This window comes from Antennarius striatus, chromosome 21, assembly GCF_040054535.1.
Source record: "Antennarius striatus isolate MH-2024 chromosome 21, ASM4005453v1, whole genome shotgun sequence".
Lineage (NCBI taxonomy): Eukaryota > Metazoa > Chordata > Actinopteri > Lophiiformes > Antennariidae > Antennarius > Antennarius striatus.
In genome coordinates this window covers 7,786,926-7,802,572 of record NC_090796.1, presented here as the reverse complement: position 1 = coordinate 7,802,572, position 15,647 = coordinate 7,786,926, and the positions used below count along the sequence as shown (strand labels likewise).

The 15,647-nt window shown below is 44.6% G+C and overlaps 1 protein-coding gene across 6 annotated transcripts in view; it reads left to right on the top strand.

Moving 5' to 3' along the window:
- Positions 1 to 15,647, top strand: part of raraa (retinoic acid receptor, alpha a) — a 126,057-nt gene that overhangs the window by 104,519 nt on the left and 5,891 nt on the right. For all 6 annotated transcript variants that reach the window (XM_068305103.1, XM_068305104.1, XM_068305100.1 and 3 more), the window contains 2 exons: positions 8,086 to 8,234; positions 13,099 to 13,240. In XM_068305103.1, coding sequence (XP_068161204.1) covers positions 8,086 to 8,234; positions 13,099 to 13,240 — 291 coding nt within the window. The remainder of the gene's footprint in view (positions 1 to 8,085; positions 8,235 to 13,098; positions 13,241 to 15,647) is intronic.

The window sequence follows — 15,647 nt, the reverse complement described above, 5'->3', positions numbered from 1 at the left end:
TTGAATGCTGCCAGTCACAGTGGATTAGCGAGTATCAATGGTCAGATAACCTCTCTGTTAGAATGAGTGAAGAGCAAACACTCGAGCATAAGCATTCACCAAGGCCTTTAGCCTTCAAACACTGTAGGTTGCACTTAGTTCAATAGAGACCTATGGGGTCTGTTTAATGTGTATAGATGTCATTGTAGCCCAGGCAGATAAAATCATTATCTATGAAATGCGTTTTCCAGCATTTTTCCACCTCTTCCTGGCTCCCAGCCTTTGTGAGTGCAGTTTGTTATAACCGAAGGAAAAAGCTCACACAATGTCATCCACTCTCTGGCATTCATGTGATTAAACCAATGCAGGCACATCACACAATAGAGGCTTAATGTTTCATGAAGGCATTTTCACAGTCTGAGCGGCGACATTAAACAGTTCGGAGAAATCTGTGGTTTCGCTCATGTTTGTTAATATTGCGATCCAATGATGACCTTGAATTGTAATCGTGTATCCGACGGGATCACATGTCTTTTGAAGGAGTGGCAGGTTCATTCACTTCTAGACGCCTGACGAAGGGCAACCGCTCCCGTTTCACAGTGAAGAGTGTGTGGACAGACCGACATGCCAGCATGCGTCGCTTTTATTTTGGGTCTCCTTTTTAAATGTTTGTCTTGTGTGTCCTTGTACCCCTCTCATCCAGTCACTCAGCTCACTCTCCTCTTTCTTCTCAGATGTTCTCTCTGTAAACTCCTTTTTTTCTTGCAGCCCCGTGTTCTCCTTGACCCTCCCTCTTTTACTGTGGGTCAGGGATGTGGGTCAGCTGATAGTTTCCAGCTACAACACACATGTGATCGGCTCCTAACCCCTCATGCTCATTTCCAGATCTACCAAAGGCAAACACTGAATGTATGTGTCATATGATCCGCCGGAGGCTAGTTATATAGCTTCCACATTATGATCAACACATGAAAGGAAGACTCTAATCATGAGTTAACTTTCCTTTAACTCTTTGCAATGTTGCATCTAATGCAGAATTTTTTTCTGCACAGAAAAACACCTTCATGATCACTGTCAGCTTTCAGACCTCCACACACATTTTTCATTAACACACTACCGATCCACATCCTGGCATTGTCTGGCTGACACCGGCTGCCCTCCCGTGCTTATCCACCATGTCCTACACCATCAGGTCATGCCAATATCTCCCTTCATCTTGTGGCCAGTGCCAGTTCTCATAGTGCCACCGTCAGTCAGCAGGCACAGACAGCTGCTGGGTAGAGTTACACCGGGTTGTTGCCAGGGAGCTTGTGTTGTTCTGTTGCAGGATAGTTGCCTTGTATTTTGTAGCAATTGGATCCAGAAACATGTAAGTGCTCATTGGACATAATGAAACCCATTCATGATTTACTGTGAATTCTAATTTTGTTTTAAGTGTAGTCAATCAAGTAGCTTCTATGGTCAACATAGCCATGGTGCTCTATGCTCAGTCCCTGCTGTCCTCACCTTTGCCATCTTCACCCAGCTCCTCCCCTCCCTCCATCGTTCTCTGGTTTGTCCACCCATGTTCTTAGTTCAATCCCCATCTGCCGGTGCAGCGGTGATAGGAAAACCTGGTGTGTTGTTATTTCTGAGGCCTGGCAGCGTGGAGAGGGAAGTTATCTTAGGCCTCTGGAGAAGGGCTTGGGAACATTGTGGGGGCTGCAAGGGTTGATAAAAGCCAGACGTGGCCTAGACAAGAACACACTGATACTCACACGCACAGGCTCTGACATACAGGCTGTAGATATCACGTGGCATGCACTCAAATATTCAAACAGACAGATGCTCTGTCTTCTGCTATTGTGCACATTTGGAGTTTCTGCACACCCAAACTTTAATAAAACAGAAATAAAGCAGAGCGTACATTTTCACCTTGCCGATGTGTAAATTATCTCTGCTCAATTCAACCTAGCATTTTCCCAGTTTGGCCCACCGTGTCCTGCTTTTGGGGAGCAATCAATGTAACAGGCATGAAGAACTCATTCACCCTTCAGCCTCGACTCAGATGGTCATCTATCACACATGTGTGTGTTTTGCTTTCTGTAACACTTTAGATGAGGGAACTACTTTGGTGCAATTATGGTCTTGGAGTGAGTGCAAGCTTTAAACGTACTGCACAGTCATTTAAGACCACCATCTGTCAAATCAGTTTCACTTCTGTAGAATATGTGCAATGGATGCAAACCAACAAAACGTAGCTTCCAGGTGGAGGGGATGTTATTTGCCAAAGAAAATGACATTAGAATCTCTCCATCCCCCTCCTACCTTTTAACATTGGTATCATATGCATGGATTCAAAGAATGTGTAATGATAAGCCAAATGTCGTCTTGTCCTAAAATGCTGTTATTGTGCAACTCTCGAAGAATGTTCCCATTTTGCTTGGTGATTCATTATTTGTGACAGACCCTGGTATCTCCCTCCACCCCCTCCCCCTTCCCTCTCCCTCTCGCTAATTCAGAGGGTAGACTGCAAGCTAGGCAGGCTAGCAGCTTATGTGGAGCACAGCCAGACTTGGGGATCCTCGGTAATCCTCCAAACACTCTCTCACCGAGATACACGCAGCGTCCTACAATTCGTAATATGCATGATATGAGTATCAGATGCCCTGATAGCATGACAAGCTTGGGAATCAAAAGCAGTATGTCAGGCAGCAAAATATCATTTGATCCTTTGTGATTTATTTGCGTTCCAGTGGTGGATAAATCAGATGGTAATGTTCCTGTGTTTGATACCTTTTAGGCCTTGTCTTGGCTCCAGCTGACAGGATCCACATCTCGATGCTTTGAAAGTCAATGTGAGACCACTTCACAAAACAATCCTGTATGTAGACTAATCCAATTTGCATTTCTGACGGATTGTGGAGAAATATTTTTTTTGTTTCAGCTCTTTGTCTGTAAGATTTGAAGAAATGTAAAACTGGTGGCAGCAGTGCTTTTATTTAAAACCCACTCCTCCCCGATTAGGGAAGGGAAATAGGACTTCCTGTGACTTCTTACATCATATATGATCTACACTGTATGTTATGGATGTAAATGAGAAGAGAGAGGAATATAGAATATGGGTGAAATGAGAGTGGTGGGAGGTGAGGGTGAAGGATGTAGTTACAGGGGATATGGGAGGCGTGAGGCTCGCTGTCTGCTCTCTTGCTCCATGTTAACCTCCACTGGCTCCTATCTCTCTGTGTGTATGTGTGTGTGTATGTGTGTGTGCGCGCGCACGCATGAGTTGTCACATATGCCAGTCTGCCTTGCCACCGTATTCCTCTCCCATCCCATAACTGTTCACACTCTGTGTTTAAGAGCAAACACACGCCACTGTCGCTCCCCTCACAGCTGTCGGTCTGTGCGTGCCTGTGAGCGTGTGATCGAGCTCACACTCCGGCTCATATTCAGATAGCGTGCGTCGGTTCGCTGTCAGTAATCAGTGTGAAAGGAGCCAACAGAGCTGCGTCTATTTTCAGCGGAAAGCTGTTATGATGCTTTGTGAGAGAATGGCAGGATTTCCCTGTAAGCAAGGAAATGGACTGATTTCCCCCTTCAGTAATTGAAGAGTGCTGACCAAGCATTCCTGCGTGTGTGTTTATCGTTTTCCATGCTGCTCACCCACATTCCTGACATGGAAACCAGAACTATCATCTGAATATTAAGCTAAAATCAAGTGGTGTGTGTCTTTATGTGTGTCTGAGCAGTGTCGGTCAGTTCCACTGAACTTTAAAACTTGAATTACCGCCAGTCGTTTTTATGGACATGGATGATGCATGGCCTGACAACTCCTGGGGTTTAGAGAGGCAGTCGCTATCCTGGGGCTGTTACACTGGCCATCCCACTTCATTATTTCAAGCAGACATCAAAGCGGGCCTTAATGTAGAAGCCTGTGGCATGGTGGTCTGTCTGGTGTCTCCACTGTAGCTCACTCAATGCATGAAAAGACAAATGGACCTTTATATGTTCTTCACATGGAGAGCACGTGTGTGCAGGACACAACAGTCCACCATAGAGTGAAGACTCTGTCTCCGCTCCCCAGTCCTCTCCACCTGCCTTCATCTGCTCCACTTCTCTTCACTACAATCCAGCCAGCCAAGCAGCCAGCCTGCTAATGCAGTTAGCTTTCCCCTAATGATGGTGAAATCTCATTAATATGCTTCACAGCTGGGCCCAGTAACCAGTGGGGATGAAGGTAATCAAATCTCAGAGGACTAACCCAAAGCTGAACCTCAAGAACTGCTTTGGCAGCGCTGGTCCGAGACGGCCCACAGTCTGGAGGTTTGATAATAGCCGATGGGCGTGTGTGTGAGTGTCTCTCAGTCTGGATGCCTTTTGAAGTGTTGATGTAAGCCAGGCTCTCTAATGTCAGCCTTACCACTCAGGCCAGTTCATCATCACAATGGGTTTAGCTTCAGTCTTGTGCATCTTTGTCCGGTTAAGTCTCGGGTATGTGGTAATTGCTGGTGGAGGATGTGACTGTGAAAAGTGCACCTACTCTGCTTGCGCCCTTGTGGCTCATGATGTATGCACAGTGAATCTGAAGAGTGGCATGACAGACCACTCGCTTTCAATGTTGATTTAATCACCAGCGCTTCGTGAGGACCAGGATACATCAAGCACTGCATTAAGCTATTAGAGAAGATGCGAGTACTGCACACATGCACACTTACACTATACCGCATGTTCAATAACTACGTTAATTATAGGGCTTTACAACAGCAGTTAACAACACAGATAATTACAATACAGTACTTAAAATGCACCAAAGGAGCATTGTTTTTTTTAAGCCAGTGGTCGGATGTCTAAAGGAGTCCATCTCCTCTAATTGACTTCTGCTGTTTCGACACTGTGTTGTCATCTGTGTTTAGGCTACACCTGACAGCAGGTTCTGTTTATTTTTAAATCCAGCCTTCTGAGTCTGGTTCCCAACAGTTGCGATGACCATGAGGCTTTTATTTCACTTCCTCACCAAAGAATCATAAATTCCTTATCAGATTCTCCTTAATGTTTTTCATTTAGGCATTGCTTCCCAGAGACGAAGGTCCCTGTGCAGGGATCACCCAGCCAGGCAGGGTGATATTGTACTTTTTTTCTAGCCGTCTCTTTGGCTCAAGCTCTGATATTCTAGCTGCAGCTCCAGTATTAGTTACCGTGGCGACTTTGCAGGCTTTGGAGGGGCTCTGGCTTTGAAATCTCGCCAGCCACAGAAATTCATAGCGTGAACATGTTGCAATGATATCGAGGGAAGCTCTCTAGGCGAGTGTGAGTCAGTTCTTCCAGGGTTTGTGCGTATGATTTTTTTGCTGAACGCACAATAGACAGGCTTGTATGATGGTCTGCGTTGATCAGAGCTTGGATGCGGACTGGTGTTGAGTAATGCGTAGATGAGGGCTGCTGAAGGGCTAAGTAGCTCTGTCCCCTCTGCTGGTTTTCTGCCTCCCCGTCCACAGGCCTGCCATTGTTTTACTCCATGCCTTTGCCTGACAAGCCTACAGAAGCCAGCCATTGTGTTTAATTGCAGTCGCCAGCCCCTCACAGACTCTTGTCCGTGTGTCCCAGATTTCTGTGGGTGCTCTCATTAAGACTGTGCATTCTGTGTGCGTGTTTCTGTGTGTGTATTTGTCTGATGAGGCTTTTTCTAATGACTCCAGGAAAGCCCTTAGCCATGTAAACACTAGGATTGATGCAGTTTTTATGTTCACACTTGAATGTATGTGTGTGTGTATCGTGGTGGGGGGATGCCGCATCTGTTTGTCTACATGTTTCTAATGAAGGCAGCTTAAATGTGGATGAAAAGGTCTGCGGTCACACTAATAACACACGGCTGTAATCTGTCCACATGAAGAGAAGCAGGAGAAAAGAGGAAACAGTAAATGATTTTTCTTTTCTTTTTCTTTTGCTAATGAGAAAACGTGCCATGTTATGTAAAGGCTGCTCCATTTAAGTTTAATTTGTTTGACACGAGCGTGTCGACTGCTTCTGCCCAGTGGAATGAGTCAAGATGGTCTGTAATGACACCAGTGGAAGCAGAGGACCAACCAAAAACCAGCTTGTCGTCACTCCCACTCATCCTTTTTAACCACAACTAAATACGTTTTCTCACGGCTGTCCTTACGGGAACACAGTATAATTCTTAGCTGTGAGCAAATGAATTCTCCTAAACATCAAATGTATAGATTCTATACTGCCATTCCATTCAAATTGGTTATCAATTTGCTTCCACTCCCTGTATTTTAACAATTTGTATGACTTGATCCATTTTGCTTTTTTTTTTTAATTTTTTTTAAAGATGTCACATTTTTGCCTTTTGCCTTCTTTTAATTTTGTTCCATTCATCTCCACCCTCTCAGGGAAACTCCTCGGAGAAACAAACCTCTTATTCCTTTTTGCTTTCTGAAAGAGGTGCATGACCCAGGGCCTCAGAAATGAAATCTCGTCTGATCCCTGGCCTGGCTGGGTGTCGCTGCATTGCTTTTTAGCTTAGCTGTCCCTGTCATCTGAAACCCTGCCATGTGAGATAACTTGCAGGCAAAATTTTGGCGTGCACAATTTTTACCAATTATGTTTTTCCAGGAAGCCTTAACTGCATCTGGGCTTCACTTTAGTTTATTTTAGTTGTTCCGAATGTAATCTTCCTTTGCCTGCATGCACATTAAAACTGGCAAGCTGAAACCCACACACATGCACTATAAATAGCCAGGAAAGCATGTATGTAATAGAAAATGAGGGCGATAAACTTAATTCCTACTTTACATTGCCCAGCGTGCGACAGGATTGGATTTGTATGGCTTGTGTCAGGAACCAGTGGGAGTGTGTGTAGTATTTGTATCATGTGTAGTGTGTTCCCAGTGGTACTATGGGCCTACTGAACCAACCCATGCTGTTAAATATAGATGGATTATTTACACTGGAGTGCTGAGGTCCGTCTGCAATCCTTCCTACATTAAACTCCATCTGTATGGAGGGGAATGGAACTTTACATCCATGAGTTTGAATTTATACTGTCAGTTCATCAATGGTTGTTTGTCTCCAGGTGCCAGATGCCAAGTTAGTCTTATTCTTCTTCTGTAAAACAGCTGATGTCATAACTTGGCATCGAATTTGCAGAATAAACAGTCGCGCTAGCTCAAAATGTCACCTTTAGCAAACAGGGATTATGCACTTATTAAATCAGCTTTATGTCACAGGGGGCAGGCCTGTGCTGGGAATGTGTATTTTTATATTTGATTAAAGAGCTGTGTTTTCTGACACAGGATATTGAGGTCAAAGTGCAATACATATTACATGAAGGCAGCAGCAGGATACTTCCAGACAATCTGTGTACTAGCATGCAAAATGTGGGAGACTAAGTGCTCACATGATGTTCAGTTTGGGCTTTCAGAGCTTACTGGAAGAAGATATAGAATTCAATCCATTTTTTACCCTGTTTATTTGTCTGATATTGAGCAGGAAGAGCTGAGGTAGGTTCTTGTTGGGGGGCAGAAGACAAAGACCTTCTGTCTTTCCTTAGAGACACATGTTTATAATCAAGATTTCTTGATTGGTACAGTGTGTACTCTAGCATTGATATGTTCAAGTGCTTGTACTTCAGAAGAGTGCATGATTTAGAAAAAACATAAAATAAAAATACAACTCCCGGGCCTTGTATCATCGGAGAAAACCTGTCTTTGAACGCTTCTGGCAAAGCAGCGTCTTGCTCAAGCCATAATTTCAGAGGGATGAGAATACTCCTCAGAGGCTGTTTCACTGCTGCTTTGAAGTGTGTGTGTGTGTGTGTGTGTGTGTGTGTGTGTGTGTGTGTGTGTGTGCGCGTGTGCGTGTGCATTTATTTAATGGAGGTTTTTAAGGACTCTATCCTGTGGCAAATCTGAAATAAAGAAATTATACTTTATTTGTTTTTCGAAGCTTTTGTTAGAATGTGAGAAGTTCCCCCCTCGCTGACTGTTGTCAGTTGTTGTCTGTCAGACGTGTGTGACAGTTTGTGTTTTACCCCTCTGATACTGATAAGCACTAGATGCCTGTCCGCGCTCCATACGACGTTGCCCACTAACCCCGCTTGTCGCCCTCTCCTCTCTGCAGCGATAGAGACCCAGAGTACCAGTTCAGAGGAGATAGTGCCAAGCCCGCCCTCGCCTCCCCCGCCGCCCCGCGTCTACAAGCCCTGCTTTGTGTGCCAGGACAAGTCCTCAGGGTACCACTATGGTGTCAGCGCCTGTGAGGGCTGCAAGGTGAGATGCCCGGCCTTCCTTTGAATCTGCCACGCATGCAAGATGTTTGTCAATCCTGTAACCTTTGATTTGATTTGCACCAGGTGAAAAAAAAAAGACTGATCTTGGAGCTTGAGCTGAGAAGATGAAAGTCTTTAGGTTTTAACACTTAAATTTACAGTATTTGCTGTACTATAAGGCGCACCTAAAAGCCTTTATAAGGCGCACTGTCGTTTTTTGAGACAATTAATCTAGTGCACCTGGTGTATGAAAACGGTTTTAAAATAAGCCATTGTTTGAAAGTGCGCCTTATAGTCCAGTGTGCCTTATAGTGCAGAAAATGCTGTAATTCACAGCTTTTTCACAGGAAATGTTTACTGACATTATCATTCAGTTTATTGATCTTTTCCTTCATCAATTGATTGAAATTACCCATTGCAACACTCAAACCCTGGCCTATATCTCCACACATTGTAAAGATAACATACATGATGGACTTCACCCTGGTAATGTATAGTATGTGGAACTTTGTCATGATGTCTAATCACATCAGCTTGTTGACGTGCCTTCGTCAGCCGTCTGTTATCAGTGCAGTCTTGTTGCACAGGTGCTGCAGAGTCCTTGTTGCCCCCACCTGCTCCGTTATCAGCTGATAGTTGCCGTGTGCATGCAAATACATTCATGTTACTGCGAGCACACAGACCTCTTTATCTCGATTCTAAAGGCACAGAGCCAGAGTTGTGTAAGCTCAGAGGAGGACGGGGGATGAGGTGAAATCTAATGTAAAGTAACTGCCAGGCATCTACCTTTTTATCCCCGTGATGCCAACGCTCAAACATCACCTCCTTTTGTGTCACGAGTCGATCATGCATTCCTGAAGTCACACAACAGGAGTATGTAAATCTTCCATACAAAGTTTTGTCACTACAGCAGCTCTGTGTAAAGCAATAGGAGGTTTGGAGTGGTGCTGGTGGTGACAGGTGCCTGCTAGGCCCTCTGACTTATTGACTGCGCAGCCAATACTGTGTGTGTGTGTGTGTGTGTGTGTGTGTGTGTGTGTGTGTGTGTGTGTGTGTGTGTGTGTGTGTGTGTGTGTGTGTGTGTGTGTGTGTGTGTGTGTGTGTGTGTGTGTGTGTGTGTGTGTGTGTGTGTGTGTGTGTGTGTGTGTGTGTGTGTGTGTGTGTTTCCATATGTGCAGGGATGGGAGTGGTGCAGAAAGAATGGGGGTGTTGGAGCAGAGAAAAAAGCCATACTGGAGACGGCAGGAGGCAGTAGCAGAAAAAAATGAAATTTTGAAGGAATGTAGAAAGGCAGCTAAATATGGGAGAAACTGCAGGGAGGGAGAGAGAGACTGTACTCAGGAAGAGATAGAAAGAAAGGAGTGGGGATGGGTGGAGGGGCAGCAGATTAGGGGGCTATATCTGAACCCAGTGACATCAGGAGGGGCGGGGCGGGGGGGGGGGGTCCAGAGTCTGGCACACATATGAAAAAACACTCCATGAAGCTCCCTCTGCTCCTGAGGCCCAGCGTCAAAAGGTTATGAAGAACGTAAAGAATAACCCCAGAACTGTGTCATGGGCTCTTAACATAACTGCAATTTAGATTTAAGTTTCTAAAATCTCAAAAATAAATCTTGTTGGCAGGTTTGTGTTGATAAACAGAGTGGAGTAAATTAATTTCATGTATTCTATTTGCGTATCTTATCAAATAAAGATAGAAGAGATGAGATGAGGATGGCTGAAAGACAAAGAAAAACATGAATGGGTCGTATTGTGTTGTTTGATGCATTCAATTTTTGCATTGTTACGCCGCCACTAAGAAAGCTGCTAAATTCTTAATGTATCTAATAATATGCCCAGTTTGCTTATGCATATGAAATGGCGTTAAGCAGGTGCTGCCTAATGTCTAATACTGTGTAATAAGATCAATAATACAACTAAAGCTCCTGGTGTCTTAATGTGTGTTAGACTTTGTAGACACTTATTTTGTATGAAGGACTGTCTGCGTAAGTGTAGTTTTGAGCTGAGCATCAATTGATTAGTCATTAACTGTTTATGTATAGGTTCAATCAGAATATAAAGGTGATCAAATCAATAGTCATATGTGTCAATAGAGAAAGTTAGCAATAGAACCTGAATGATAAGTTTCGTCTTCGAGGGCACAGTTCGCTCACTGAAACTTTGACGACGTGTCAGAATCGAAGCTACAGCTTAGCCGAGGATATTGGACAGGATGCACATCGCTGGTGTTATAATCAATCAGGCAGCTGATATTGTATTTTGTTATTGATATTTTACCACCAATCATTGACATTCTGCCTCAACCTGGGTGATGAAGTTGAAGCTTTTTAATTCTATAATTTATTTTTTACGTTTCTCCGTAGAAACACCAAACATTGAATTAGATTCCAGGAAATGGCTCTAGTGTTTCAAACCAGAGAGAACATGTTTTTATAGATTGTGCTGCAGCAAAGTGAAATCCCTTCACTGAGTGAAGAGATGAATTTCTGAACTGAAGAAAGAAAATCTTAGTTGAATGCAGGGTTAAAAACATTGCTGTCTTTAAACTTGTGACCACTTCTTGACACTGAAAACAAATAAACCGCTTTGATAATTATAAAAAAATTAGAGAAAACATTGATTGCGCCAGAAGTCCAGCCCCTAGTGATGGTCGCTAATCCCCCGTCTGTGAGCCGGCTGTCTGCCCACTCAACAGCCGCAGTACTAATTTGAAAAATTCACGATGCCTTCTCCGTATCTCTGACTTCAGAGGAGATGACTTGGCATAGCATGCTCAATAATTCAACACTACAGGCATGTGAATGTATATGGTTATCTCATCTGAGACCGGGGTAAGTTGAGGGTTGGTTGCATCGGCTTTGCTGCAGCACGCCAAACTACAAAGCCATTTCCTGGGGGCTCCATCGAACAGAGGAAACGGGGAGGGGGATGTTGAGCTCTGCTACTTGGAGACAGCCCATTCGTTTGTTGTTTAAGTTTTTCCGCCTACACATACTCACCGGCATTACACTTTTTTCCCCTGCAGATATTAACGCTTAAACATTAAATATGCATGCCCACCCACTCATGTTTATGTTTTTTTCTTGGAGGCATGGCAGTGCGCAGCATGCAATGTCTCTTCCCGGTATCCGCCACAATGGCCGCCATATATTTAAATTCCCCATCTGCTCCTTCTTGCCAAAAGTTCCCCTATATGCTGCATTCCTTAAATGGCCCTCATACCGAGGACCGATGTTAAAGTCTGGGCTATTACTGCTTTGCAACAGAGTCACAGACAGGCACATGGTCCCACATGGTCGCAGTGGGAGGCTGGGAACGTACCCTTAATCTGGGCACAGAGGGAAAGTCACACAGGCGAGGATTCCTTCACTTCCCTGTGAACTCTCCCTAGCCTCCCTCTTCATTCCCTCTTCATGAACCGTTTCCTAACACACATGCAAAGAAGAATATGCCACCACCACGCTCATAAATGGCTCATCACGCACGGCAGGTATACGACCGCAGATTCAAGAGCACATGACACGTGCAATCATGTGTGCACTGTCCCCGTTTTTCATCCCTCCCTCCCCTCTTCCTCTTCCTCTTCATGTGGCTCTCATCTCCTCTGAACGCTGCAGGGTGGCTGACAGGCCCGCTGAGGACTCTTGTCGCCGAGTGGATTAAGCGGTGATACAAAAAGAGGCTTAAAGGCCACAGGAAGCAATGACTCCTAAAAGAAGGAGAGGGGGGAAGGGGCAGGGACAATCGACTTGCCCGTGAGCCGCCAGCAGCAGCCAATCAGCAGGTGCTGCGAAAGGGCACCTGATCTTCCTGATGCGGGGAGGGGATGGGTCAATCCCTGGTGACCCTGGGGTCAGGGTCAGGGCGCTGTGGAATCAAAGAGGACACGATACACACTCACAGGTCTAACACAAAGACAAGGATTTATCTCTCAGCATCAGGAGTGAGAATTAAAATCACACTAGAAGCCTGATTCTCTTGATTTTATTGCGGATTTATCGCAGGTTTGTTGGTCCCTGCTAAAGCTGGGAAATGGCTCATAATGAACCAAAGCTATCACAGCTAATTGGGACAGTTGCCCATACTGGTATACCAGTCAAACAAAAAGACAAGAAACTGTTTACGTGTCTACGAGTAATTCATCTGAAGCCTGGTATGTACTGGTGGGAGATATGAGAGGATCCTCGAAGGACAAATTGCGGGCTTATGTCCACCGGCCATCTGTCACCTAGCAAAGATAATCTCTGAGGATGGGATGGGGGTGCTCCCTGGCCCCACCTCACCACCTCCCTGTTTACCTCCACTGGCCCGCCCAGCTACCTACACAAAACACAGTCCCTATCCCACCCATGTCAATACTGACATTGACCTGCTTTACATTCTTCCTGAACCCCTGCTCGCTGTGCGCTCACTCGGCTGTCGCTGATTTGCATTAACCTCTTTTCATCCTATTGACTCTCGAGGGACGTTAAAGCTGTAAAGCCAGAGAGGTTAGCAATGATTTTTATTGCGGTTGCCTGGTATTCATGTAAATATAAGTTATGATGCATTGCTTTTCAACGGGTCATCAATATTGACTATATAACAAAGGGACATCATTCAGAGGGCCACATTTTTATGGTAATGTCATGACATAAAATAAGAAAATAAACCACAGAATTTTCAGAAATGATGCATTTTGACTAGTTTTTAGCTCCCCTATATTTCTTTCTTTTAGTTGAATCGAAAGATGTAGAACAACCCAGTTTGTCCTTGCAAAACATCTCAGAAAGCATCTTCTCCTTTATTTGCAGATAAGGTCCCGTTTAAAAGACGCTCGTCTTTTCCAGCCATCCCTCACTATTCTCTGTGTTTGTGTCTCACAGGGCTTCTTCAGGAGAAGCATCCAGAAGAACATGGTGTACACTTGTCACCGGGAGAAGAACTGCATCATCAACAAAGTCACCCGTAACCGCTGCCAGTACTGTCGGCTACAGAAGTGCCTGGAAGTTGGAATGTCCAAGGAGTGTGAGTGTAGTAACTGTTCTACCCAGAATGCCTTGCTCCTGCAGTGATTGTAGCGTGGAGCACTCATCTCATCATAGTGGATTAATTCTGGAGGGGTTAGAACGATAACGCATAAGTATTGGCTATCGATGCACATATGGACATACAGCTTTTGACAGTAATTGATTATTATTTATTAATGTCTCCACCCTGAGCGCACAGTTTTTTTTCCATCTTTATGGCATATTTAAAGCTACTAAATCCTTCCCCACTGATGCTTTTAGTTGTTTCTTAGTGTGTTGGGTTTAGTTTGTAGGAAATATCTGGTGTGAAAGCCCGATGCAGGGCGTCCATGATGCAGACTGGCAATAACAGTCAGGGTGTCGCCATGCTTGGCAGGCCTCTGTGATGAATATGTTCTCACCTGCCGAGAGTGAAAGAGCAGGCGTCTGCTCCCATCACTGCACCCCGGAGGCTGTATGGACACACAGACACACAACCACACAAACACATACATGCAGACACTCTGACTTGATAAAGTAATTGGAAGAGGTGTGACTGCAGAGAACTCAGAGGCCAGCGGGGTTTATACCTCAGACTGACAAAGACAGATCTTTCCAGGATGTGTTTGTCAGACAGATTTTTCCTCATAAATACTGATAACTACTTAGAAACAGGAACAGGTAGGCTTTCCTCCTCTGACAGGTGCACGCAGACAACCTCCATCGTTCCATCCTTCTGTGCTTCCCAGTGCTATTTACCTCATCTTTCTGGTGCAGCAAGTGCAGGGAGCACTCCCCATGCCACAGCACCGTGGCTTACAGTAAAAGAAGTTATCCTCTGAGCTCCTTACCTTTGAATGGGGCCATTAATCATAGTTAGAAGGATCACAGCAGCCATCTCTTTTATACACAGACATAAAACACACAGCAGCAGCACGCAGAGAGTGGAGAGGATGGACTTAGAGTGCCATCGAGTGGTGGACACGTAGTACTGCATGCATTAAACAGCTCGGACCTGTTTTCTGAAGGGAATGGAAGCTACAATTTTTTTTCTGATAGGCTTCACTCAAAAGTTTTTGGTTGAATTCTCATGTCTATTTCTGATCATGACAATTGTGAGGTCAAGAGTGCTCATTGTTCATTTTGCATCGTGGGCCCGTGAAGGAGGACAGGCTGGACCTCTGAGACACCAACCATTTTTGTAACAGACACAAGAACACATACACACACTAAATGGATCCAATGTGTTTCATATTATGCACAAACTAAAATCAAAGCAGAACATCAAACTGAAATGAATCGCTTGTCCAACACCAGACGCTCACAGAAGGTGGACCCCCATGCCGGTGACGGGGGACATCTGGGTGACCTTGTGTCTGCTGGTAGACGGTTTCGGGTGACACTGCCAGACTCACTTCCAGGTGGCAATGCCAAGCTAGACTGCATCAGAATGAGTGTGTAATGTGTGTGTGACTATGTGTGCCTAAAAGCTTAGTGGTGCATAACACCAATCGTTAAGTGCTCATGGAAGACGAAGATTTATGGTCTAAATCTTGTTAATCAAGTTTACACTCATATAAGATGATTTATAGGATGTAGCAGAGTGTAGTGATGCCTAACCTGGGGATGGAGAAACCTCCGAAGGGCCATAAGCTTATTCTGCAGGGGTCAGAGGTCTAATGAGACATTTGGAATTTTTTTATAGGTATGTACATTTAACGACATACAAATCAAACAGTTAAAAAAAAATTGGACTAATTGAACAAATTCCAATTTATGCCCCAAGTGAACATATGGTCACGTTTCTGCCTTGTGTGAAACATCCTCTAGTTTTTAGAAAGATTCAATAAGAAATGATATTATTTTTAAGTTGTGAAATCCCTGAAACCTACTGTCCGTCAGTTTTAATAGGTCATCGTACCCAAATACTCACCCTCTCTTTTCAAAGGTTTTGCTAGCATGTTCCCTGACAAACGTGTCAATCAGCAATCGAAACAGAAATAAAAGTGAAGAGAATGGGCAATGAAAGCACCAGGGTGGGATAACATCAGCCTGTAAGGCAGGATGGTGGAGAAAGATGAAAGGCTGTGAAAAAGTACTGAACCCGGTGTGAGTGAGAATGAAAATCTCAGGTTGGGGGGGAGCAGGAGGAGGGGAGGGTGGTGGGGGGATGAAAGAAGCTGGAGGACAGCGAGAGAGAGAGAAAGTTTCATCACTGTCGACGGTGTCTCTGTGCTGCGAGCAGCAGGAGCAGGGGGAACATTGACATTTTTATCTTTCCATTGAATTTAATCTGTGTGATGGACGAGCTGCCAGTGCTTTAATTTTCCTCTCACGAATTATCCCTGTCTGCCTACCTCTCACTGTCTTGTACACACACACACACACACACACACACACACACACACACACACACACACACACAC